Below are 25,369 nucleotides of genomic sequence, written 5' to 3' on the forward strand. Positions count from 1 at the left end.
TAACACTTGCCAGGAAGGACAGACTCACGCCTCTGCACACAGGAAGTGTTCTCCAAGGCTCCGGGCAGGGCAGCAGCAGTGGTGCCGGGGGACGTTCCTTCAGCGCCGGGTGAGCGTGCTGACGTGAGGACAGACGACAGACACTACCCCAAGGACGCTGCCGGGGTGTGGCACCAGGAAGAAGTCGAGGGAAAGGAAGGCGGGATGGGGGGTTGGGGACCCTGGCACAAGGGTAGGAGGGACAAAACGGGGCTCCAGGGACGGTCCCCAGGAAAACACAGAACAGAGAGGAACCGCGCTGTCTGTGGAGGAGGCTACAGCCCCGTCAGGGTGAGAACCTGCCTAGAACCACGGCCCTGAGGGAGCAGTCACCTCCAGGAAGGAAACAGCAGAGGACCTTCTGGCCCAGCTGCAATGCGGGTCGCAGGCAGCAATGGAAGCAATCAACACTACTCCAAAACAGGGAAGGGATACAACCGAACTGGGAGGGGCTGAGGGGTGGCCCAAACCCTCTCTCGGGGCAGAACGTCAGTAGGTATCACATAAAGCTTAAAAATAAAGCCTGTCATTGAGAAACACGGGGGTAACACCAAAACAGAACAGCACAGCACAACACCCAGGGAAGCTTACAGAAGTGAGTTCTCTGGCCTTTGCTGCAGGAATGGGGAGGAGGTGGGAGGGGCAGGGGTCTGCTTTCTCACGGTCTGATCTGGAGTGTAATTTAAGGCTTTAAAGCTGTGTTCACCCATTGCTTTGCTACAAGTTCAAAATGCAGGCAAAGCTGCTGGACTGGGGGAGGGGACGGGGCAGGGCCTGAGCTGCGAGCCTGGCGGGGCCCGAGAGCCCAGGGGGCCAGAAGCTCAGGCCCTCACCACCGCTCTTGGGTAGAGTCTGGATCCCATCAGCCCGTTTTACTCCGTCTAAACCAAGGCCCAGACCCGCAAGGGGACTTCCCTGGAGTAACACAGGGAGGCATGGCCTTGGGGACCCAGATCTGCAGCTGCAGGGGGCGTCTGGAACAAAGCGGGAAAGGGCTTCCAGTGACATACCTCTCGGTGAACGGCTGCTTCTCCCACGGCAGCAGGCAGCCCGCTTTGTCCGTAAACAGGACAGCACCTTGGGGCAGAGGAGACTGTGCAGTAAGAAGTCAGGCATGACTGAAAGAACAAACTGGGGGGAAATCAAGACAAACGCCCTCCCCTAGTCAGCCTGGGACCACGGGAGAGGCAGGAGGGGCGGCCCCTGGCCAAGGCTGCAGGGCGGCTCTGGGGGCAGGGACCGCTTTCTCACGGAAACGCATAAATGGACAAGTCAATCAGGGCACGATGGGGAGTCGGGCACCACCCCCACCCCAGGGGCCTAAGGGACTGAGCGTGTCGATGGGGCGGTGGGGAAGCAGGTGGGCTCGCCCGACCCCCAGCCCCTACCCACACAGCCGAGCTGCCCCAAGGACAGTGACACCGAGGCCCAAGGAGGGCGATGGCAGAGGCCACCTTGTGACACCTGGCCAACCCCGGTGCCTCCCCACCTGGGAGCAAGTCAGTTGTTCAGATTCCTGGAGCCAGTCCCCCAAGGACCACGCCGAGGTGCAGGCTCCCAGGTGGGCCAGATATGGGCCCTCAGGCCACCCTCCCGGGTGATGCACCCAGAGCTCCCTCATTCTGTCCCACATCCTGCCCAGTCTTCAGGGAAACTCTCCCACGAGTCACTGTCCTCACATCCCAAGGGACAAGGCAGAAACAGGTGAATGAGAGCCACCTTAGAAGCCTCATCCTGGGGGCGGAGTGGGGGACGTTGGATGGACCTCACCTCCATCAGGAAAGCGGAATTCCAAAGCCCCTGCCGGGAGGGGATCCCCACGTGTACAGCGGGGCCTTTCTTATTCTTCTCGGAGCTGGCATTCCGGAGGAGGGATTTGTGGGTGGCCAGGGACTGGGGACAGTGTCTACCCCGTCCCAAAGTGGTGGGGCAGCTCCCAGCCTGGTGGCTTTCATGGGCTAAGTGGGGAGAGGCTCAGAGGAGTGGGGTCAGTGGGGTGCACACCAGGGCCTCGTCCAGCTCAGGGGCAGCCCCGCTAGGTTGCTCTGAGGCTCCCACCAGCCAGCCCCACCCAAGGCCCGGGCCCAGCCCAGCCCTGCTTCAAAACGCAGCCCCCTGCTACTCTTGGCCGGATGTGTCCTGCGGTCGCCGTCCTGGAGCGGCCGGAAGGCCTGCCCTGTGGATGCTGCCCGTGTCTGATCCCCTGGCGCCATCTAGAGGAGAACCTGGGAAAAGCAAGACCACCTTCCCTAGGGCAGAGCCTGGCCTCGGAAGCCCCCAGGTCCTCAGGGCCAGAATCCAAGACCTCAGAAGCCCCTCCGCTGCCCAGCAGAGCTATCAGCAGGCCCTGCCACCCACCGGAGCCCCAGCAGGCCAGCCTGTCCTCCCGTGTCCAGGGGCTCAGAGCGGCTCCCCAGCCCCCAGGCCTGAAGCACTGCGCCGGGACCCCCAGAGCTGCTTACTGAGTTGTGGGTCATTCTTCAACGAGTGCTGAATACAAGGTCTGACCGCCGGCAGCAATTCCAACATCAGAGAAGAGGGAGTGTAGAAGCACTCCCACCTTCCAGAAGCTTCTAGACGCACCTTCTCCCACCCTGGAACTGTCTGCCCCATGCCACCCTTACTTCATTAACTCCTATTCCAGGTGCTGCCAAACATTTCCTCCTGGAAGATTTCCTGGCCCTTAGCCGGGTGACCTCAGTGTGTTCTCACATGGAGCCCCCACCTGGACTCGGATCATGTATTTCTGAGATCGTCAGGTCAGCGTCCACATCCCACCAGACTGGAACAATGTGACAACTAAAAGCACCAGCTCCAGCCCCTGCCACCCGGGCCGGCTCTTCTCCTGCCCCTGAATTCATCATGTTCCAGCGAGGCGTGCCCCCAACCTCAGCCCTGCATCCTGGCACAGGCTGGCCAGGTCCCCCATGTCCCCCCAGCCCTCCTGACCCTCTCTGGACCCCATGCTGTCCCCACCACCGGAGTCAAGGGTTCCCACTTCCCTGTGTGTAGAGCAGCCCCGAAGCGGGCCCCCAGTGGTCCACGCCTCCAGAATTCAAGCCCTTGTGACCCCCCAGTGCTGGGCCCAGTTTGTCTGTGAGGCCTGTTGAACACACGTGAGTGGTAGTACGTCACTGCCAAAGCTAGGCTGTAGGACCCCCGGGCCCCTGCCCATCCCTGGATCTCCTGTGAGGGGGTGAGCTGCCTGTATGAGAGGCCCCCGTGGGGAGGGACCTGGGTCCCCCAGCATCCGGCACTGGCGCCCCAGGCATGAGGGAGGCTTCCAGCTCCAGAGGAGCCTTCAGATGACCAGCCCCGCCCAACATCCTGACTGCAGCCTCCCGAGATGCTAAGCTAGGGCCACCCAGCTGAGCTGCTCCCAGATTCCTGACTCCCAGAAACCCTGGAAGACAATAAACATCTGTCAGTTAGTTTCAGGCACTAAGTTTGGAGTTGCTTGTTGCCCAGCACAAACAGCAAAATACCCTGTGTCAAGGCTTTTCTATGAACTGTAAGGATGTCTCCATTTCCTCATAGCTGCTCAAAGCTCGCTTGTGGGGAGCAGCAGACCACTCCGGCTACATCTCCGCAGCTTAGCTCCCGGTCTCCAATGAGCTACTGCACAGGTCCATGCAATGAGCAGCCACAGGGCACCTGGTCCTCCTTCACAGCACACTCTGCTGCCACCAGCTGTCCTGGGGAGGCAGCCCTTTCTTTTACTAGACCCCTGGCTCTTCTGCAGGGAGTCAGTCCCTTGCTGGCCTCAGTACTGTGGCTTCAGCAGAGCTGACCAGGCACCAGACCTGGTTTTTCCTGTGGGAGAGCGCTAACCTCCTGACTGCAATGATTGACAGGGACAGAGGTGACTCCAGCTGGTCCACTGAGAAGTGACACAGAGCACTTGCCAGGCTGTCAGAAAGGGGTTCTCAGGAACTCGTACCCACCTCCTTGCCTTGGAAGCATGCCTGTGGCCTGTTTCTCCAGGACATCCATACTTTCCTGCCCTCAGACCTGTTCTCAGGCCTTTGGACTTGGGTCCTGGACTAGAACTACACCACTGGCTCTTCTGGCCCTCCAGCTTGCAGAGGGACTTCTCCGCCTTCAAAACTGAAAATAAAAATGCCAACCAGAGGTCCAGGACCAAGCTTCACCCAGCAGTGGACAGGGACTGGCTCCTCCTGCCAGGAACCCTGCCTAAGCCTCTAGTCCAGTCTCACCCACCAGGGGCAGATGCCAGAAATAAGAGAACAACAATCCTAAAGCCTGTGGAAGGAATCCACACACACAGGCCACACTCTATCCTGGGACTGGCTGGACCCTGACCCTTGGGTGACAAGAGAGGAGTGCACTGCTGAGACGCACAGGACGTCTCCCAGAGGGCCACCTCTCCAAGATCGAGAAACGTTAACTAACCTATCTAAAGATACAAATAGAAAGACAGACAACATGAGGCAGCAGAGGAGTATCTCCCAGGCCAAGGCACAAGACAAAATCCCAGAAGAAGAAATAAGTGATTAGGAGATAGGCAATTTATCTGAGAAAGAGTTTACAGTAATGATGGTGAAGATGTTCAGAGAACTCAAGAGGAATATAGATGCACAGAGCGAAGTTTTTAGCAAACAGTTGGAAAACATAAAGAATACCCAGAGCTGAAGAATAAAACCACTGAAATGAACAACACACTAGAAGGAACAAGAATAGATTAAATGAGGCGGAAGAACGGATCAGTGAGCTAGAAGACAGATTAGTGGAAATCACCACTGCAGAACATGATAAAGAAGAAAGAATGAAAAGAAATGAGCATAGCGTAAGAGAACTCTGGGACAACATGAAGCACACTAATATTTGCATTACAGGTGTCCCAGAAAGAGAAGAGAGAGAGAAAAATTTTTGAAGAGACAGTAACTGAAAACTTCCCCAACTTGGGGAAGGAAACAGTCACCCAAGTCCAGGAAGTGCAGAGTTCCACACGGAATCGGGATCGACTCAAAGAGGAACACACCCAGGCACACAGTGATCAAATTGACAAAAATGGAAGATAAGGAGAAAATTTTGAAATTAGCAAGAGAAAAGCAACGAATGACATACTAGGGAACTCCCATGAGGTTATCGGCTGACTTTTCAGCAGAAACTCTGCAGGCCACAAGGGAGGGGCACGAAATATTTAAAGTGATGAGAGGGGGAAGCTTACAATCAAGAATACTCTGTCCAGCAAGGCTCTCGTTCAGACCTGACGGAGAGATCAAAAGCTTCACAGACAAGCAAAAGCTAAAAGAATTCAGCACCACCAAACCAGCCTTACAACAAATGTTAAAGGACCTTCTCTAGTCATCAAACCGCAAGAAAAGAGAACAAAAAGAAGAAAGAGAAAAAAAAAAAAAAACTACAAAACAATTAGCAAAAGGCAATGAGAACATATATATCAAAAATTACCTTAAATGTAAATGGATTAAACACTCCAACCAAAAGGCACAGACCGGCTGAATGGATATGAAAACAAGACCCATATATGCACTGTCTACGAGACCCACCTCACAGCTAGAGACACCTGCAGGCTGAAAATAAGGGTATGGAAAATGATATTCCATGCACACAGAAACGAGAAGAAAGCTGGAGTAGCAATACTTACATCAGACAAAGTAGATTTTAAAATAAAGCCTGTTACAAGAGACAAAGAAGGACACTACATAATGCTCAAGGGGCCAATCCAAGAAGAAGGCGTAACAAGTGTAAATAAATATGCACCCAACCTAGGAGCACCTCAATACATAAGGCGACTGTTAACAGACATAAAAGGGGAAATTGACAATAACAAAAATAGTGGGGACCCTAGCACCCCACTTCCGTCAATGGACAGGTCACCCGGACAGAAAGCCAGTAAGGAAACACTAGAGCAGACGGACTTGACTGATGTCTGTAGAGCATCCTGTCCGGAAGCAAGGAGAACACACCTTCTTCTCAAGTGTGCACAGAGCATTGTCCGGAATAGACCACATGCTGGCCCACAAAGCAAGCCTCGGTAAATTTAAGAAAATTGAAATTGTTCTGAGCATCTTTTCAGACCACAGTACTATAAGGTCAGAAATCAACTACTAGAAAAACTGCAAAAACTGCAAACACGTGGAGACTAAGCAACCAGTGGATCACTGAGGAAATCAGAAAGTACTTTGAGACAAATGAAAACGCAAGCACAGTGATCCCAGACCTCTGGGACACAGCAGAAGCCGTTCTCAGAGGGAAGTTTACAGCGACACAAGCCTACCTCAGGAAAGGAAAATCTCAGGTAATACCATGTACGGTCTGTAAATAAACCCCAACGCATTCAGTATTCTGTAGACATGAAAAATCAAATTTCTGATGTATTAGCAGTTTGGCAAATGGTGCCCACACTCCAAAATTTGGGGAGTATATACCAGCATGTGAGTAGTGGCTAATTCTTTCCTGAAGGGTCTCGGTGCAAATCTGCTCCATCCCAGTGCTGTGATGCTGGGTGAGCTGGTCTGTTCCTGCAAATGGGAATAAACAGTCGTCCTGACTCACAGGATTGTCCTGAAAAAATGTGAAAAACCTCAGAAAACTGCTGGCCTGTGCTTGTGGCTGATGCTGCTGTGATCAGTGGTATTTTAAGGGAATTTTTGGCTAAAGATCGGAGAAGCTTACTTTCTCATTGCCAGGTGCTAAATTGGAAGTGATTTTTCAGAAGTAACTCAAGCACACGTTTCAGAACTCCAAGAAACCAAAACACATTCAAAAAGGTTCTCTAACCGGTCAGCCTTCATTTTCTATTCAATTAAAGAAATAAATAACTTGAGCTGTTTCCTCCACTATCCGTTCTTCAGGCTCCTTCCTTTAATGCTTCAGAAGCTCCCAGCACCGCACCCCAAGACCCTGTCTTAGGACCTGCAGCATCTCTGGGATGAGGCACCAGCTGGCTCCCACCTTCCCTGGGCGGATTCAGTTTTGTTCTAGACCCCGCCCCGAGGCCTGGCCTGCAGGAGGCCCCTCCAGACTGTCACCTGCTCCATCTTTTCCTCCTGAGTGTTCAGCAAGGTCATGGACAAGCCTGCCGTCCTTCCACCTGTTCCAGGGGTCTGGGCTGTCCCGCGGGCCCTCGCGTGGCCTTGAACAAGGCGTTAGCATTCACCGCACCCAACCCGTGTCCCTGGCCCCTGCCGCAGGTGAGCGAGCACTTGGATAGGTCCTGGGTCCACTCCCCTGGGTTTGGGGTGTGGCCTTGCCCCTTAATTCTCTGATGGATCCAAGAAAGCTGTGACTGTGCAGATCTGCGCTCGGGTTGGCCACGGCGGCCTTCACTGAGACACAGAAGGCTGGAGGAAAGTAGCAGCCCTTGTTTGCATTTGTAATCATGTATCTGACAAGGGACCAGCGTCCTCATCTTCAGCCCCCAGGGGCACAGAAGCCGCAGACCTCACCGGCTGGGACAGGCGGCCTGGGGCTTCACAGCGCCAGCCCCCTCTCCTCTGCTTCTGCCTGACTGTGGGGCTCCAGGTGGGGGCAACCCCAGAACCTGGGCTTGACAAAGGAAGTGGAGAGAGAGGAGGAGGGCAGGACCAGGCCCGCAGGGGCACAGGTGTGGGCAGCACAGCTCAGAAAGGCCCAGACCAAGGCGGGGACCTCTCTCCCTGCGGTGCTGACCTGAGACCCAGCACCCAGACTGCTCTGTCCTGCGACTGCCTCTCACAGCTTCAGCCCCATAACCGGAAGACGAAGGGGCGGGGAGAGAGGGTCTCCAAGACCATCCGTGGATTTTTAATTAAACTTTTTATTCCGAGATAATTGTCGATTCCACCCAGTTGTAAGAAATAATCCAGAGAGAACCCCAGTATCCTGCACCGTTTCCCGCAGCGGTGATATCACAAAACTCTGGGGGTCCCTCCCCCCCCGCGCCCACCCTTACGCTGCCTTTCACAGCCCGCACTTCCCTCCTGCCCCCACCCGCCCGGTGCTGCGGGGCCCCGCCCGCTGGACCACCCAGCGCGCCGCTCCCCACTCCCTCCTCCCGAGGCCAGTCAGAGGGTCACCAAGAGCCTGCTCCGCTCCCCTCGGCCGCTTCACCGGCGACAGGGGCCTCCCCCACTCCGGGATTGGATGCGAGAGGACCGGGTGGGGGCGGGCGGGGGGACCCCAGGAGGCTAGGTTCCCAGCTCCGGCAGAGAGCAGCCCGCAGTGCACGCGCCGCTGGTCCGCGCCCGAGAGAACCTACGCACAGACCTGGAGGGCCGGCGGGCGGCGCGGAGGAGGAGGCGGCGGCAGCAGCAGCAGCAGCAGCAGCAGCAGCAGCGGAGGGGGCCCCTCAGGATGTTTGACAGCTCGCAGTATCCCTACAATTGCTTCAATTACGACGCCGACGACTACCCGGCGGGCAGCTCCGACGAAGAGCAGCGGCTCACACGGCCCGCGTACAGGTGACCACGGGGCTGGGGCGGACCCGCAGGGGCTGGCGACCCTCCTCCGCGAGGGGCCGGGATCTGCCTGGGACTGGGACGAGGGACCCAGCCTCCGCGGGGTGAGGGGAAGCCCCCAGGTGCAAGGTGTCCCCGACCTAAGTAATGCCTTCCCGCCGTCCACCTCCAACACCCCAAGGCGCCCTGGGGGAGGGGAGAGCAGAGAGGGTCCCCGCGGAAGCGCCAGCGCGGGACGGGCTGACGCGAGGGCGCGGGCGAGGAGGAACTCCAGCCGCGCTCTGGGCAGCCCTCCCTCCGCGCCGCGTGGCCTGAGCGCCCCTGTCCGCAGCTACATCGCGCTGATCGCCATGGCCATTCAGCAGAGCCCGGCGGGCAGGGTGACCCTGGCCGGCATCTACGACTTCATCATGCGTAAGTTCCCCTATTACCGCGCCAACCAGCGCGCCTGGCAGAACTCCATCCGCCACAACCTGTCCCTCAACAGCTGCTTCGTCAAGGTGAGCCCCCCGCCCCCCGGAGCAGCCTCTGGGCGCCCCTGGTCTAGTGACACCTGGGCCGAGTCATCCCTGAGCTGTGGGGGGAGGTGGCACTTGCACGGCCGTTTTTAGAACATTCAGTCTTAGCAAACTGGTCGGCCTCCAGCTGCTCAGCCCCAGGCCGAGGCGTCATTTCAGGGCTGTCCAGGGCTCACCCTGACGCCCCACGCGGCTCGGGCTGGCAGACAGCCCGGCGCTGAGCCCCTCGCGCGCTCGCACAGGTGCCGCGGACAGAGGGCCACGCGAAGGGCAAAGGCAGCTACTGGACGTTCGCCGGCGGCTGCGAGTCGCTGCTGGACCTCTTCGAGAACGGCAACTTCCGGCGCCGGCGGCGGCGCCGCGGCCCCAAGCGCGAGGGGCCGAGAGGAGCTCGCGTGGCGGACGCCGAGAGGCCCCCGCGAGCCCCCGAGCCCGCCAGCGCCAGCGCGCAGGAGCCCCCGGTCCCCGGGAGGGCGGAGCACAGGGACCTCAGGTTCAGCATCGACTACATCCTCTCCGCCCCCGACCCCGTTCCTGGGCTCAAGCCGCCCTGCGCGCAGGAGAGCGCACGCCCCCGGCCGGAGGCCCAGCAGAGGCACCTCCACCTCTGGACAGTGTGAGCGGGGCTGAGGCCAGCCCCCTGCAGGGCTGGCGCCCAAGCCGCCGGGGGCCTCCGGGGTGATTTCAGCCCCACGTTGAGTGGAGAAGTGAGGTTTTGCCGCGTCCTACAAACTTCCACAGACTCGGGCTCGGTGCCGAAAGCAGCTGGGTGGGAGGGAAAGAGGGTGACCTCGTGAAAGGGGTGTGAGGGTCACTTTTACTCAGAGCCACGTTGGAAATCTTGCCGCTTAGACAGCCACACCCGGAAGCTGCCAGTCAGCTGAGTGCACAGGCAGTGAAGTCAACAGGCACCTCCCGCACCCCCTTCTCCAGCCAAAAATGGCAACAATAAAGTGCAGACGGTCAAGCCAGCTCCTCATTGATCCTGTGAATGTTGCCCAAGCTTTTTAACTGTGTCCCTGTTGTGGACGATGTGACTGAAAGTGACAAATGCATCTTGGGTTGTGGGCAGAATATTTGATGATTGTTTAAAAAAATCCATGGACTTTTTTATACAGGAAGGGAGGAAGGAAGAAGGGAACGGTGGGAGTGGGGAAGGGAGGGAGGTCCAACCGTGGGCTGGCGTGGGGGCAAAGCACACTTTTCTTTATTCTTCTGAGCAGGGAGTAAGCCCTACTCATGCACGTTGCATCCAGCGGATTCCTGAGAAAACAGACATCGGGTAGCAGGCAGCTGATAAATCCCTGCTATGCTGCGAAGTGTGCAATTAGGAAGTGCACAGTTACAAGCTTTGGAGGTGCGCACACTCCATTTGAAATGCAAATGATTTAATTACTGTGTAGAGATGGGCATTTAAAAAAACACAATTATGCACAGTGAAACTATCTGACCAACCTTACCATTTTTCACCAGCCCAGTTTTGCAGAGTTAATTGCTTTCCATGACTTAATTTGAACATTAGTATGGATTACACCTAATCTGATTCACTAGGTGACAATGATTGGCTAATTTTGTAAATGACAAAAACACACCCACGGAGGCTGCTGTCTCGACGAGGAATTACAGTCTTGTTTTGTGGGAATGAAGACGCTGGGGCTGGGGTAGATGAGACGGACTGAATCGCGCAAGGGACGCATTCACGCTTGGCTGCATTTCCCATTCACAAGGCCAGGCATCTCCTTAAGTTGCACTGTTGCTTCCTTCACCCACCCTGTGAGTTGCTTTGAGAAGAGGGGGGAGGGTAAGAAGTGTGTGGCCCCAACTCCAGAGACGGGCACTGTTGTGAGGCATCCACTCCTGCCACCAGCGCCCCCTTGGGCCGGCCAGGCCGACAACTGCAGCCTCTGCCTGAGGAGAGGACAAGGGCCCATAACATAGAGGCCACTTAGCCTTTGCAGGCACCCAGAGCAGCCAGTGTCTGTGGGTGCTCGCTGCCAGCCAGGCACGGAGCTGGGCCCCGGATGCCAGGCGTCTCCCGCCAGCACGCCAGCCCGGGGAGGGGGTGCTGGGCGCCTCACCCCACTTGACAGATCGGGACCTGCCGCGCCACGGGCCCAGGCCTGGGGCGCAGTCATCTGGCTCTGGGGTCAGGCTGCTAGCACGTGGCTTCCTCGGGCATGGCTGTGCCTGTGCATCCTGGGCGAGTGGGGTGTCTGCCTCGTTCCTGCTCTTTACAGCCCTTTGTCAGGTGTGCTGAAAGCCTCGTTTTAAGTTATACCATATATTAACCAGACGGTGATACAACAGAGGTTCTAGACGTAAGCATTCGGCACACAGAGTATCTGAAGATGTATTTTTCTGCTACATACCGAGCAAATAAAGTTTGCATTTTGAGTTCTCTTTCTGATTTCCTTCTGGTGATTGAAGCCTCACTGAGACAGGAAGACTCTTTGCCGTGAGTAGGACAATCTGTGGAGGAGCCAGCCTTGCAGGGAGACGAGGCGACTGACGCGCACGGTCCCACGCAGACGCCCATGGCTGCCAGAGCCAAGGGGCAGCACCAGGCGGTGAGATCTGTGTGCTGTGACGTGTAGTATTTGTTTTGCAAAGGATATCAATCATGTTTTTAAAAGCAGAGGGACATTTTCAATTTGCCAGCATGTGATATCCTGCGACTTGGGAAAGGCTCCCGGCCCTCAGAGTGAATGGCATTTAATAGCAAACAACACAGCAGGGTGAGGGCTGGTCTGACCTATTCAAATGTCGCCTCCACCACGCACACCTGCCCAACGCAATTATAATTAAATACTCTGTACCTCTCCTGCAAATCCGCTGATTGATCACCGATACGTACATCACCACCACATCACCCCGAGCAGATGTCTGCCACACGCGTCACGGATCACAGGTTTCCATTAACAAAGTTGGGAGGCTGCACGTGGGAGTTCAGCGAAGCGAGAAATCTCCATCGTGCGGCGCGAGATCCAGGCTGGGCAGCGTCCAGCTTGCAGACTGTGGGGTGTCCCTGTTCCCAGCAGCCGGGCCAAGCACGGTGCTCAAGGGTGAGGGAGGGGCAGCATGGGGAATCCTCCTCACCCAGCCTCCCTGGGGAGGGACAGAGTCGCAGGATGGGGGCACAAGTGGGTCTGTGAGTGCAGCCTGGCTGCAGGGGAGGGGTCCCTCCTCTGCCCCGTTTCTGACCTCTGGGGCAGAGCATCCCTGTGTCCCCCCAGAGGGGCCTCCCTCAGCTGACAGTGCCATGCTCAGACACGTCCCTCTACCAGCTGAACAGGACTCCTGGACCTGCTGCCCATTGGCCCCTGGTCCTCCTCCGGGCAGCAGAGTAAGGGTTTGGCTTCATTTCTCTTCACATTCTTTCCTCTCCTGCATTTGCCTGTTCTTTCTGACATATGGAACTGCAGGGCAATCACCTCCCATGTTCTGGTACTTAGCCTTGGTTAATGTGGCCTCCATGCTGGCTGACTTGCTTGAGCACACACCACAGGACTCCTGGTCTTATCCCCAAGCATTTCTCCCTGACCTGCCCCATCCTGAGCTCACGAAACAGAGTTCAGGGACCCGAGACCCAGAGGCAGGGCAGCTGGTGGGCATAGCTGGTGAGGATGCTGCACGGAGGTGGGAGGGGTCTTCTGGAGCCCCCTCAGCACCAGCCCTCCTTGGCATCAACCAGGCCTTGGCCGGCTGCCCTAGAGTGGCCCTCAACATGCCACAGTCCTGGCCTCCCTGGGCAGGAGTAGGGGGGACACCAGGCTGGGGGTCTTGCCAGCTGTGTACCCTCAGACTGCTCACTTGCCCACTAGAGCCTGGGGTTCTTCACCCAACACAGGCCTGCACACATGCTGGGGCTTAGCTGAGATGTCACGGGCTGGACCGGTGGCACTGGACCAGGTCTGTGTCCTGTCTCATGCCCCCTACGCCCTATCCCCTGCTCCAGGGCACCAGGACCCAGCAGGAGAGGCATGGAGGGGCACTGCCTGGCTGAAGGTGCCCCATGGAAATCGGTTCCCCAGGCAGGCAGTCCTCTGGGCACCGCCCCTCCTGAAGCAGCCCCCAGACCCCTGCTCCTCCCCTGGGACCCTGCCACTGCCTCTGCCTCTGGGCACTGCCAGCTTCCTCTCTCCCAAAGGGCAGGACTCCTCCCCCAACCTGCGCCCACAGGGCCTCCTGCTCAGGAGTCAAGCAGGACTCCTCCTTTGCCTTGGTTTCTCCATGTGAAGTGAGGTGCTTGGTGCTGCACTGGGCTGGGAGCAGAGGCACCCCCAGTCACCACCCCGGGGGCTGGGCTCCCTCTGAAACTCCTCTGGTCCCGCCTCCCCTGGGGCCGGCTTCGGCTGTGTGGGTACAGACCCAGCAGGAGTGAGTTTATCTTGACGCCAGGACCCTGGACTCCTCCGCATAAACATTCTACATTAGGAGCCCAGACAGGCCTGTTTCTCACCAAAGCATAAGCTGAAAGCAGGCCTCTCAGGCCAGCCTGAGGGCTGGGGGCCCCGGCAGCGGGGACACAGGGGCCCCCTCTCTCCTCCCACCCCACATGCCCCTGTCTTTGCTGGCCCACCTGGGCCCCCTGGCCCCTAGGCCTGCACCTCCCAGTCTGCCCGTCGTCTGCCTAGCCCTCCGTGTGTGTGTTCTGTGTGGGGTGAGCGCTTCCCACCCAGACCCTTGACCAGCTTTGATGAGACCCCCTTCCTGGCCTCGTGGATTTCGGAGCTTCTGGTCACCTTCAAATCTAAGAGGCTTTGGGGGCACTCAGGGAAGCCCCCGTGTCCTCTAGTCTGTGGGTACAGAGGGGGCTGGCTTCCCCTTGGGGCCCCGAGGGTGAGCGGGAGGGAGGCCCATCTGCCCTCACTGCATGGTGCCCGGGACAGGGGAGGAGGCCCCGCAACAGACTGGGAGACCAACCCCACGGCAGTGCCTCCCACCCGGGAGCCCGTGAAGGGAGAGGAAGGGGGCAGAACTAAGGCCCCCACCCACCAGCCTGGAGTCGAGAGGGGTGATCTCCCATCAGAAGGGAAGCCGACACTTTGCATCAAGGTGACTGGACTTTGAACAGTCAAGTGTCCGAGGCTCTAGTCCCACCTGGAGGGCGTTCACGGGAGACGAGGTCTCCTTGGACGGAAGACGGCTGAAATGGGAACTGGGGAGGGGGAGGGTTTCAGGGGTGCCCCTATCAGACCGAGGCCCCACAATAACCGGTTAGGGGGAGGGTGTACATGACAGCAACAGGGCCACAGGCGCAGACCCCACGGCAGGGGAGGAGCAGGGAAGGGGCACGTGCAGCCTGTTTGTAGCCGCCTTCCTGCGCAGAAGATGGAGTTGTTGCTGCTCATGCAGGTCTCCCTGGGCTGGGGCACGTCCCTCCCAGAGCAGCTGGCTGCACCCACAAGCCCCACACAGTCGGAGCCCAGGCAGACGGTCGTTCTGATAAAACAGCAGCCCGCCTGGGGTTTCTCAGGGTTCTCCGTGCCTGGACCCTTCAGAGCACTCCCAACCTTCGAGGCCTTGTGAAGTCAGGGATTCCTTGCCCTGGTTTTGCTGTGCGGTGGATTTGAACTCAGGGGTCTGACCACACCGGCCACAGTCTGTCTAGAGGGCCAGGGTCATTGGTCGAACAGGACTGTGGCGGTCAGGGGGTCATTCAGGCGGACGGGTCCAGGGTCTCCACACCCCAAGCCCCCACCCACTCTGTCCACCCATCCCCCTGAGAGGTTAAATGTCATCACACTCCAGCCCTCCGTCCCCTCCCCTTGTCCACCAACACTCGGCACTGGAGCAAGTTCGAGGGGTCCGAACCAGAAATTTGAGGTCTGGAGCCGGTGCAGCCTGACCTCCAGCCCCCTTAGTCAGGGGGAGTCAGCCCACGGGGATCAGCCTGTGCACCGCCCCCCAGTAATTACTTTAGGAGGAACCCTGGAAGTACACAGTCTATTACCTGTAATTTGATTTTGCATTCAGCCAAATTAACAGTCCATAAACATTTGCAAAATTGTACGTTTTCATCCCGTTAAAAATACCAAGTGCATCTTATGTAAATGGACCTGGAACTGAAGGCACCGCTGGTCAGGCTGTTGCTGAGGACAAATTAACTGTCCTCACGCATCTGTGCAATTACGTTTCCCCAGCTTTGGGCGACTTCGGGCCCAGGGTCCAACAAGATGTGAACTCACTCAACTGAAACTCACGGTATTAGATTTATAATAAACTGAGAGAGGTCGCACAGCTTTGCCATTTCTAAAACAGAGAGGAAACTGAGTGAGAACATTGAACTTCACCCGACTTTACTCTGCTCTGTGCTGAATGTGAGTAGGGGCTGGGGGCACCGGGTCCCCTTCCTGGGCCCCTGCCCGGCTACCACCTGCCTGCTCACTGGTCACATCCACACTGCTCTCCAAGTAGCCTTGTCCTCTGGGGCCGTCTCACCTGTTCCCCTGCCTCTCCACACCCAGAGCTCCCCACGATTGCTTCTTTTCGCCCGAGGGTGCCTCACCCACCAAACCTACTCCATCCCAGGTCGAGAGTGAGCTAGAAAAGTGAGTCCTGGTGTCCAGAGACAACACTCTCTGTTCCTGAACCGGAGCAAGAAGAGACGGTTCAGATCAGCCTCTCTGAAAACGCTGACAGGACACACTGGGCTCCAGGTGGTGAGGGAGTCGGATCTACTCCTGCGTCAGGCGCTTCATGTCTGTCTCCACCCTCAGATGCAGCGGTGAGCTGCAGACCGCATGGCCCAGGCATGAGAGACACCGCAGGTGCAGCGAAGGCAGTGCACTGAGGGCCTGGACGGGCACAGGACCCCTCCCCCTTGACCACAGAGATCCGTGCAAGGAGGGCCACATGACCCCAAAACAACAGGATAAACCCTGTCCTGGCTTCTGCTGGAACTATGGGGAAGGAGCACTGTCTGCCTACAGAATGAGCCTGGCTGAAGGTGACCGTCTCACCACTGCCCAGAGCAGCCTGCGGGAGGATGAACTGCACAGCCGAAAGCAGAGCCGAAGGCCCTGACAGCACCAGAAGCGCCCAGATCTAGCCATGCCTGAAGCCATTGCTTTCCATTGACTATACCAACAACACTCTACTGGGCTTAAGGCAATAGAGTGACTTGTGATTCTGACACTTCCAAACAAAGGAGTCCTGATTCATACAAAAGGTGTTTCGATATTTGCTTAACAATAGGGGATAAATGTGCAAAACACCTGCACGAGCCCTACCTACTCCTGCACTTGTGCCCGCCGCTCACGCTCCCCCGCAGTGTTCCCCGGCGTCACCTCTGAAACAGCAGCTGCACCGAGTCCACCTCAGGCCCGCGTCTGGGGACTGGCCACCTTACTCTGCACCCCTCCCCCACCAACACACACATGCGGAAGTCCTGTCTGCCCTGGGGCCCTGCCCAGCGCGGGCAGAAAGGGTTTCTCCTCCATCAGCTCAACCATCTGGGGCGCTCTGCGTGCGTCTGCATGCTGGCACACGTGGGGCCGTGCCTGCACGTCTGCCAGGTATGTGCCTGTGCGCACTGGTGAGTGCACACGTGGGTGTGAATGTACACTGTGTGTGCACGTAGGTGAGCACTGCACATGTAAGTGTGCTCACGTGGGTGAGCTCGTGTGCGTGTGTCATGGTAACACAAACATCTTTTCCAATCCTTTACATGCTAAGAAGTGTATGAGCTCCCCAGGTCTCACAGGAAGGCTTCCTCTGCGGGGGTGCCTGGTGGGGGTCCCGCCAGGTCTCAGGGCGCCGCTCAGGGGCTGCCGTGAGACACCTCTCAGAGCAGGGGTGGCAGGGCTGGTGAAGAAATTAGCGCCGCTGGCTGTAAAGGTCAGAACATAAATCACAGGGAAACGCCAGATGCCTTTTAACCCTGACTGAGACGTAATCTGGGTGGGGCCGCGGACCTGGCACCTGCTCATAGAACCTCAGAAAAATCACATCCATAACCACCTCCATCTGACAGCCTCTCACGCGGCGTGGAAGCCTCTGCTGCCTCCCAGGAGGGAGTGCGTGTCCAGCATTGGGCCCTGGGCCACCCGGCTTGTGTCACAAATGGGATCCGACCGTGAGAACTTTCCAAACGTCCCCTGGGGTCGTCCCTGATGGTCCAGCGTGGTCTCCTCCAGACAGAAAGTTCAGCTCCACCTGCCACCCTTCCTCCCCTGCAGCCCCTTTTCTGCCCTCTCTGTCCAGGCCCCAGCGCCTCTGTCTGACTGTGGCTGCCGGCCCCCAGCAGGGCACGCTGATCAAGGCCGAGACCCTCCCTGGGGCCGCCGGGCACCCCGATGGCTGGGATCCGGCCCAAGGCCAGGGCTTGAGCAGTGGCACGTTGGGGCTCTGGGCCGCATGTCTGCAGGGGCTGCGGGTACATTTTCTATACTCTGTCCAGTGAGGTGACACTCGCAGTCTGTTACATGTGGTGAAACCTAAGCATTAAGACCACCCTTAAAAAACACAGCCCTGTTTGGCCAGTTATTCCATCTTAGAAAAAAGTAATTTTTCATTGTTTAACATTCCTGCAACTGCAGTAAATAAGTGTTCCCTCACCCGGTCTCTGTCTCCAGAGACCCTGACCAAGTCTTCCTCCCCAACCCAGAGCCGGGGGTCCTCCAGCTCTCCAGGCTGAGCCTGCCTTCCTGGCCTTCTCCCCACCCTCTGCTTGGGCACCTTCCCCTCTCAGCTTTCTAACTCATGTTTGTGCTCAAGACTCAGCACTCAGGCTGCCTCCTCCAGGAAGCCTTCCTGGACTGTCCTGGCTGGGCTGGAAGGTGCCGAGGACCCCACCGCCTGCCCTAGCAGCTCTGACTCCAGCGTTCTTCCTTCCTGCTTTGAACACAGCACCCTCTAGAGGTCCCCGATGTTCACCAGGGCGGATTCCATAAAGCCCTCAATGGCTCTTGAAAGTTGCCGCCCCTCCCTGTCGTGACTGCAGGTGATGGCGTTGACTGTAAACATTACAACACCCCTCCACTCCTGGGATAAACTCCCCTTGGCCACGACATATTTGTCTTTTTATAAACACTGGATTCAGTTTGATAGGATTTTGTTTAGACTTTTTATATCTGCGTTCATGAGGGAGATTGGGCTGCAGCTTCCCTCTAAGGACGTGGTCTGGCTTTGATAATGAGGGAACACTGATCTGATCTTACAGGATGAGTCCGAAAGTATTCCCACCTTTTCAAATTTATGAAGAATTGGTGTAGAATTTACATTTTGGTAGAATTGTGGCCACTGAAGCCACATGAGCTTTCTGTGCAGGAATGGCTCTAATTACTAATTTGATTTCTTTAATAAACATAGGGCTAATCAGGTTGTCTGTTTTTTAATGAGGTTTGGCAGTTTGCAATTTTTAAGGAATTTGCACATTTCACATATGTTGTCTGATTAATGAAAATGGTTCCTAATATTCCCTCAGGACCCTCCTAATACTCAGACTCTGCAATGACGTCACCTCTCTCCTTCATGACGTCGGGGCCAGCTGGACGTTAGTAGGTGTACCCCAACCCCCACCACCCTGTGACACCTCTTTTTATTCTAAACTGTGTTTGCTTAAAAATGTTCGGATACAGGGTAAAATGTGAACTACCCTGCTCACCCTCCCTTTGTATCCGTCAGCTCCTGCCAAGAGAATGCCGAGAGATGGCTACTCCAAAACTCAGCAGCTCAAGCAAAGAGGGCGCAGCAGGGCTGGGCTCCGCCTCAGCCTGAACTGTGCTTGTGCTGCCCTCGCTGCAGGCTGGGCTCAGGCTGCTGTCTGCATTTTCTGGGGTTCAGACCACCTGGGGAAGCTCCTTCTGCAAAGGCCTCAGAGGTGCAAGAGGGCAGCACGGATGCAAGTCCTCCGCCGGCACCACGTCCACACATCCTGTGTCCAGAGCAAGTCACACAGCCACAGCCCAAGTCCAGGGCCGGGAAGGGCACTTCCCTCGGGGAAGTGGGTGTGCATTTCTGGACAAGTTACCCACTTCAGCCACTTCCCCACAATCCCGAACCCCAAAGGCAGGCGCCCTGCACACTTTGTGGGCCACACACATACACCTTTCTCGGCAGATACAGACCTACAATTCTACCCAACACTTGTTAAACAAATTGGTCCTGCTCTCCACACCCCAGCAGTGCATCATGGACATTGCCGCACAAAGCCTGTGTTGCCCACCCTCTCCCACCTGTGTTACCTGCGGGGGGCTGACTCCTCCCTGATTCCAGGGAGTCTGAGAGGTGCAGCTGTGAGCACTGGACGCTCAGCAGGGAGAAGGCTGAGGCCTCAGGGGCCCCGGTTACAAAAGTCAGGGGAACCTGGCACAGCTCACATCACGGGTCCTGGGGTGGGGGGGGACGAGGGTGGGGCGGGTTGGGGTCAGTGGTCGCCCAGGGAAGGAGGGAGGGAGAGGTGGAAGTGATCGCTGGAGATGTGGGGTTTTTCTGAGGCGATGAAAATGTTCTAGAACTCCATAGTGGTGATGGTTGTTCAACGTTGTGAACTGTGCCCTTTAAAATATTGAGTTTTCGTGTTATGTAGATTATCTCAATTTTACAGCTGCACACACACTACCTGAGCTGGGGTGCGAGCCCTGCTCAGACCCTGGGCCACAGAAAACAAGAGCGCGTCCCCGTCTAGGCGTCCATTTCCTTGTGCTGAGACTGGGACAACAAGCCTGACTCACAGGGCTGCTGTGCTGAGCGGGCGAGATAAGGCACAGAGCTCGGGTTATTGCACTAAATAAATGAGATAATGCCTGCGGTGTGACACGAGGCTCACCAAGCGCAGCCACGGACAACACGTCACCTGGCCCGCTCCCATCACACCTGTGGGTGATTAAGGCCTGACACCTGGGAGGCGGCCTTCATCTTACCTGCCTCCACCCACAGCCGCGCCCGCAGCAGCCTTTGTGCTGAACACAGTTACTTCCTACAGCCTCAGCCCTGAGCCCCTCCCCACCTCACTCACCTGAAGGCAGCGAGTGTCCACCTGCTTCCCCCCCCGCCGACATTACCCAGCCTGCAGCCAAAGCAAGGTGGCTGGGACCAATCCCCACCACTCGGACCACCTTTTCCCTGAGTGCGCCCCCCCCCCCCCGCCCCGCTCCGCCCGGAGCCAGGCTCTCCTGCACCTGGAACAAAGTTCAGCCCTGTGCCGCGGCCCCACCAGGCCAGGGTCTGCTCCTGTCCCCACCCTCTCCTCTCCCTCCCTCCCCACCTACGGACTGCAGCCTCCTGGCTGTTCCTGCTCCAGGGCCTTGGGACCACTGTCTCCTGGCCTGGAATGGTCTCCACTCAATGCCATCTGTCCAGTGGCCTTCCTGGCCACCCGACCCAGCCAGCAACCACCCCAGCGGCTGTCTTCTCCCGTTACCTTGTTTTTCACTGCACTCCCCAACATGCTTTGTGATGTTGTATTGTCTTAATTATAGTACAATTTTCTGGCGTTTGTCGTCCCTCTCACTGGAGTACAGGCTCCACCCACAGATGAGAGCTTCCTCCGCGGCTCCAGACCAGCGCTGGCTCATAGCAGGAGAGGCCCGCCCGTAGGCCAAGCTACAGCGGCCTCTCTAGCCCCAGTTTCCCAGTTCGTGGAAGCACAGCCAGTCTTAGCGCTCCAGGTGCAGCCCAGGTGTCTCTGCACCAGGGGTAGCGATGTACTTGGCAGGGACCCCTCTCAGCACAGAAGCTGAGCCCGGCTGAACTCTGGGGGATAAGCAGCTTTCCCTTTGCGTCCACTCTCTCTCCGCGGACCTCCTGCGCCTGGGCCTCAGGACGCCTAAAAGCGCGACATCCTCATCTGCTCATCCGGCCTTGCAGGGACAAGAACGGCACCTGAGTCTCCCACAGGTGGGGCCCGGGGGTGCGCGCCCGCACCTTGCCACCAGGTGGCAGCAGAGCGCCAGGGATGGGCCGGTCAGCGGAGCCGGGAGGCTGGGCGGGGGCGGTAGTGATCCGGACCCCGCGCAGACGCCCCCTCCCTGGTCCAGGCCCCGCCCCGTGGCCCAGATTCTACCCCGCCCCACGGAGCAGGTCCCGCCCCCACAGTGAAAGGTGCCCAGGTCTGGAGCCCAGGGTTTTCCAGGACCACCTCCTGAAGGAACGTGTGCACAGGGCAAGATGGAGCCGGCGGCGAGGGCGGCAGGTGGGCTCTGCCACCGAGCGGGCTTACCCGCGGCCGGGCCTGTCTAGGGACCTGACACTTGCTCTCCTGGAATCGTTACCCGGAAGACCCCGTTTGCGGAGCAGGGCACTGACACCTAGAGGGCCTCCAGACGTCTCACAGAACACCTGGGCCACAGGCAGAGAAACGGGGGGGGGGGGGGTGAGCTGACCCCCACCCCCGACCGGTGCTCTACCGTGGAGTGAGCTGGCCCCTCGCGGGCACCTCTGGGAGACTGAACGCCCGTCACCCTCCCACACCCAGCTCCACTCCGGCCTGAGCTGAGACACGGCCCAGATGGCCTCTCTGGCCCAGCACAGCTCCTCCCCACTTCCTCCCACTGCCGCTCATGGTGGTCCGATGGGGGTCCTGTAGGACGGCTGTCCAGTGGGACTCCAGGACACTGGCCCTGAGAAGCAGGCACCGAGATGTCCAGCTTCTGTTTGCTCTCGTGTTCCCTGGTCCCTGGCCATCCCCAAATACCCTTTCAGGGTCTCTGAGTGAACATGAGGCCTGTCATTCCTCTCCTGTCTGAGGAGGGGTTTTGCTCAGACCTCAGGCCCTGGCTGAGGCTGGGAGAGACGCTTGCACGGCTGCCTTGAGGGGGTCTCTCAGTGTGGTCCCCCCAGGTGCCCCTTTGAGGGAGCTGCAGAGTTTGGAAATCCACAGACTGTCTCTAACCTGTCTGCCTAGTGTTTTGCACTGAAATAAGCCTTGGTCCTTTGGCATAGCATGCAATGTTTCCATGAAATCTTATTTCAAAAACAGGAGTGTTGAAGCAAGTTTGAGCTTGGGTGGTGCTGTTTGGGGCTGTGCCCCCATATCCTGGTCGGGGCACCCTTGTGGTGTCCCTCTGGTTTTAAAGGTATCCTCATAGAAATGTTAAAGAAAGCCACCATCAGCCACTAACACTGTGTAAGAGTGAATTTGCTGGGAGTCTGGAGGATGCCAGCACTGCAGAGTGGGGGTGCAGGGCTGTCCCAGAGCCAAGGGGAGGGCCCTAGGGGTGGGTGCTGTCAGGAGGGAGATGCAGGGCAGGGCAGGGGCCGGGCAGACCCACATGACATTGTCCTGAGCTCGGCATCTGTCCTGGAGCCCTGCCTATCCCTGAGCCCCAGACCTCACCTCGGATGACCGAGGTGGGGATTGAAGGATCATTTTAAAAGGTAAAGTCATGACTATCATACAAACTTAAAATGCATCAAAGATTTTACTGAACTCAGTGAGGACATCAGGACAGTAGAACCGGCTCTCAGGAGAATTCAAAACCCCCCACCCGTGGGAATAAGGGATGTGAAGGGCGTCCGCCCGCAGGTGTGATCCATTGCATTCTGCCAGACAAAATTAACTTGGCTTCTGTGGACACGAGTCATTTACATTGTTGTCAGTTTTCCGTGAACCAGCACACACGGGGCAGAGAGAACACAGTTGGGATCCATCCCAAGTCTTTCGCAAAGGCTCCGCCTAGGCCAGGCCACTTGCTCCCTCCCACTGTCTCCAAAGCAAAGGCTCCGAAAGCCAAGCCGGTCCCCTCTCTGGTCCCTGGACCTCCCTGCAGCCGTCTGTCTGGCCTCCTGGCCTCCACAAGGAGCCTCAATCTGGCCCTGGACCCTCCTCCTGGGAGGGGCTGCCCGCCTGGCCTTCCGGTTCCCAGTGTCAGGTTGGGAAGGACCTGGCTGACTGGGCTTGAGCCCCGACTGTGCTGTGCGGTCTCAAGAACCATCCATTCCCTGCCTGAGTCTCCACTGAGTCTGCAAAACGAGAACGGCACAAGCACCCACACTGCCAACGGGGTGGGGACACGGTGCGCGGGGAGGTGGCCCGGAGCCAGCTGGGCGCCCGGTTAGAAGAGGGCGTGCCGGCCCCCCGCCCCACCCTGCCCCACAAGCCCAGCCCACCTCTGGGTAAGGAGCCCCTCCCCTCCAGGCGAGCCTGCGTGGGCCTCCCTCCCTCCTGCCCACAAGACACAGCTTTCGAGTTTCTTGGAAATAAAACCCAAATGCGTTGCCCCAGCATGCAAGCTCCCCTCTGCCTGGCCTGTGATGCTGTGGCCCCCGCTCCACCTGGACTGTCTTGAGTATTCAAGGTTGCCCAGTCAACATCCATCCTTCCCCACCCCCAGTGCCCACAGCCCGCACCCCCTCTTCCCAGCGGGGCCACAGTTCTCTCACCTGTCACAAGCTCCCCTCCCTCAGAGTAGGCTGGACGGACGCAGGGGCACAGGGGTCTCCCCTGGCTTTGGAGACTCTGGACTTTTCTCTGTTTTTTCCTTTCCATTGTCTAGGCCAACACCTCCACTTCTTGGTGAGAGGCACACAAGTCTCCAGGCTGGAGTTTAAGGGGGAAAACTGCAGGCCCTGATAGATCCCTAATTTCACGGCTGAGTCAAAGGGAGCCCAGGTTTTCCTTCCTCAGCCGTCTAGTCACCAGCCCAGAAGTGCTGGGCGTGCAAACACCCTGAAATGCACTTGGTGATTCTGGAAGGCTCAGTCGGTCTACAGTCCCGGCTAGTGCTTGTTAAAACTCCATGCAGACTCCCACATCAAACAAAATTAATCAGTAACAAGCAAGATGCTCTGAGGTCATTTCCCAGGCCGGTGACTCCAGGCGGCCCTCTCTGACCGGCCAGCCTGTGAGGCATCCAGAATGCTCCCGGTTTATCCGAGCGCGGGGAGCTTGACACGAGATGTTTGCCTGTGGCTGAGTCACGGGCACGGACCATTCTACTGGACGTGACCCGACTGGCCTGGCGGGCGGATCAGGGCCCCGCCCCCTCTCCACGGTGGCTCCTTTGCACTGCCCTCTTCTTTGGCTGGCACCTCCCCCTCGGCCCCGCGCTGCCCCTCCGTCAGCACCTGGCTCACGTCCTTCGCCGCAGTCGTAATCACACTCCCGTGTTTACTTCCTTACTTGGTGCCACCTGCTCCCCAGCAAGGCCGTGGGGCTCCCTGCCCGCACCTCACCACGAACTGCCTGTGCTCAACACGGAGTCGGGAGGATGCCCCCGAGGGAGGAGCGGGCCGGAGATCAGGCCAAAGGTCCCGCGGCCGCCCATGTCAGAGCCAGGGTGGAGTCCGGGTGATCTGGCCGAGTTCAGCTCAACTCCGCTCTTCCCTTCTGTGTGAAGAGACACGTTTCAAAGCAGATACATTCGGCTGATAGTGACAGCAGCCCCACCCCTGACTGGCCTCCGTGGGCCCTCCCAACCAGACCGGACGGTGAGCGGGCGGGCGGGATTCCAGGCGGCTGCCTGGCCACGCGACACCCCCCCAGAACCTGACCCCCGGTCTCCTGGCTCCGCCGTGGGATTTGGTGTCACCCCGGGGTGGCGACAGCCCCACCTGCTTCTGGGTCACGGCTAGACCGAGGCCCGGGGCCCACCCGCTGCGGTCGCAGGCTCCGGGCGGCCCAGGTGTGGCTCTCGGTCGGGGCAGTCACTGCTGTGTTGTTACCTGTCTCTGTGGGGACAGGAGGGGGCTTCTGTCTCCAAAACAGTTTTTACTCTTGTGTTCCTTCCTACCTCAGATGCATGGTGTGTTGAGGTGCACAAGCATATGTGAAATGTAAATCAGCTGTGTCCTGTGCCCAGCGCCCCTCCCAGTCCAGCCAGGGGCTTACCCGGTGCTCTGACCTCCGAGCACAAAGCACGTCTGATTGTGATTCGCTTGGTCCTAACCGCTCACCTGGTGTCACACACCAGTCACCATCTGATGTGGGCTTCTGTGTCCTGTTCGTCCTTCCCAGCAAATTCCGTGTCCCCTCCACTCCCAGTGAGGCCTCTTCACTCAGAGTATTTTGAGTCCTCTGAGACTGCCAGTAAACATCTGTCATTTTCTTGGCTGTGGCCGACTCTACTGTTGCCCGGAGTACTGGCTTCACATCCCAACAGAGAGGTGAAATATTCCAGCTGTGGCAAAAGGCACAGGTATCTAGGAATCAGCAGACTAGAAATGTGCCAGGTGTTTCTAAAGAAACTGTTAAGATACTGCAAGCAAAGTTAGAAGATAGTCAACCAGCTGGGGAAAGGTTTTAACAATCATGTGAAAAAACGAGCTAGTTTCCCAAATACGTAAAGAGCGCCTGCAAAACCGCGAGACAGAGGCCAGCAGTCCGACTGAAACCTGGGAATAGAACACAGATAAGCAAGTGGCTTTTTCACACATAGAAATATGCTCGACACGCTCGTGACAAGAGAAATGCAAATTAGAATGAAACGGAGATTCCATCGTGTTAGC

General features: G+C 57.8%; 2 protein-coding genes across 31 annotated transcripts in view; one reads left to right on the top strand and one right to left on the bottom strand.

Annotated features, from left to right (window-relative positions):
* LOC123611967 (uncharacterized) overlaps positions 1–25,369 on the bottom strand; it is a 33,699-nt gene that overhangs the window by 1,841 nt on the left and 6,489 nt on the right. For 3 of the 30 annotated variants that reach the window (XR_012500202.1, XR_012500203.1, XM_074345441.1), the window contains 3 exons: positions 24,818–25,041; positions 23,306–24,251; positions 1,050–1,116 (listed from right to left, as the gene is read on the bottom strand). Coding sequence is in view for 6 of the 30 variants with exons in the window: in XM_074345441.1 (XP_074201542.1) it covers positions 1,050–1,116; positions 23,306–23,411 (173 nt within the window). In the remaining 24 variants the exon portion in view is untranslated. The other 27 variants (XR_012500194.1, XM_074345436.1, XR_012500196.1 and 24 more) reach the window with 25 other exon arrangements.
* FOXL3 (forkhead box L3) lies at positions 8,213–9,951 on the top strand. Its single transcript, XM_074345442.1, has 3 exons — positions 8,213–8,465; positions 8,794–8,962; positions 9,223–9,951. Exons 1-3 carry the CDS (start codon positions 8,359–8,361, stop codon positions 9,598–9,600), a joined length of 654 nt encoding a protein of 217 aa, XP_074201543.1. The 5' UTR covers positions 8,213–8,358; the 3' UTR covers positions 9,601–9,951.

The sequence above is a fragment of the Camelus bactrianus genome, chromosome 18, assembly GCF_048773025.1.
Source record: "Camelus bactrianus isolate YW-2024 breed Bactrian camel chromosome 18, ASM4877302v1, whole genome shotgun sequence".
Taxonomy (NCBI): domain Eukaryota; kingdom Metazoa; phylum Chordata; class Mammalia; order Artiodactyla; family Camelidae; genus Camelus; species Camelus bactrianus.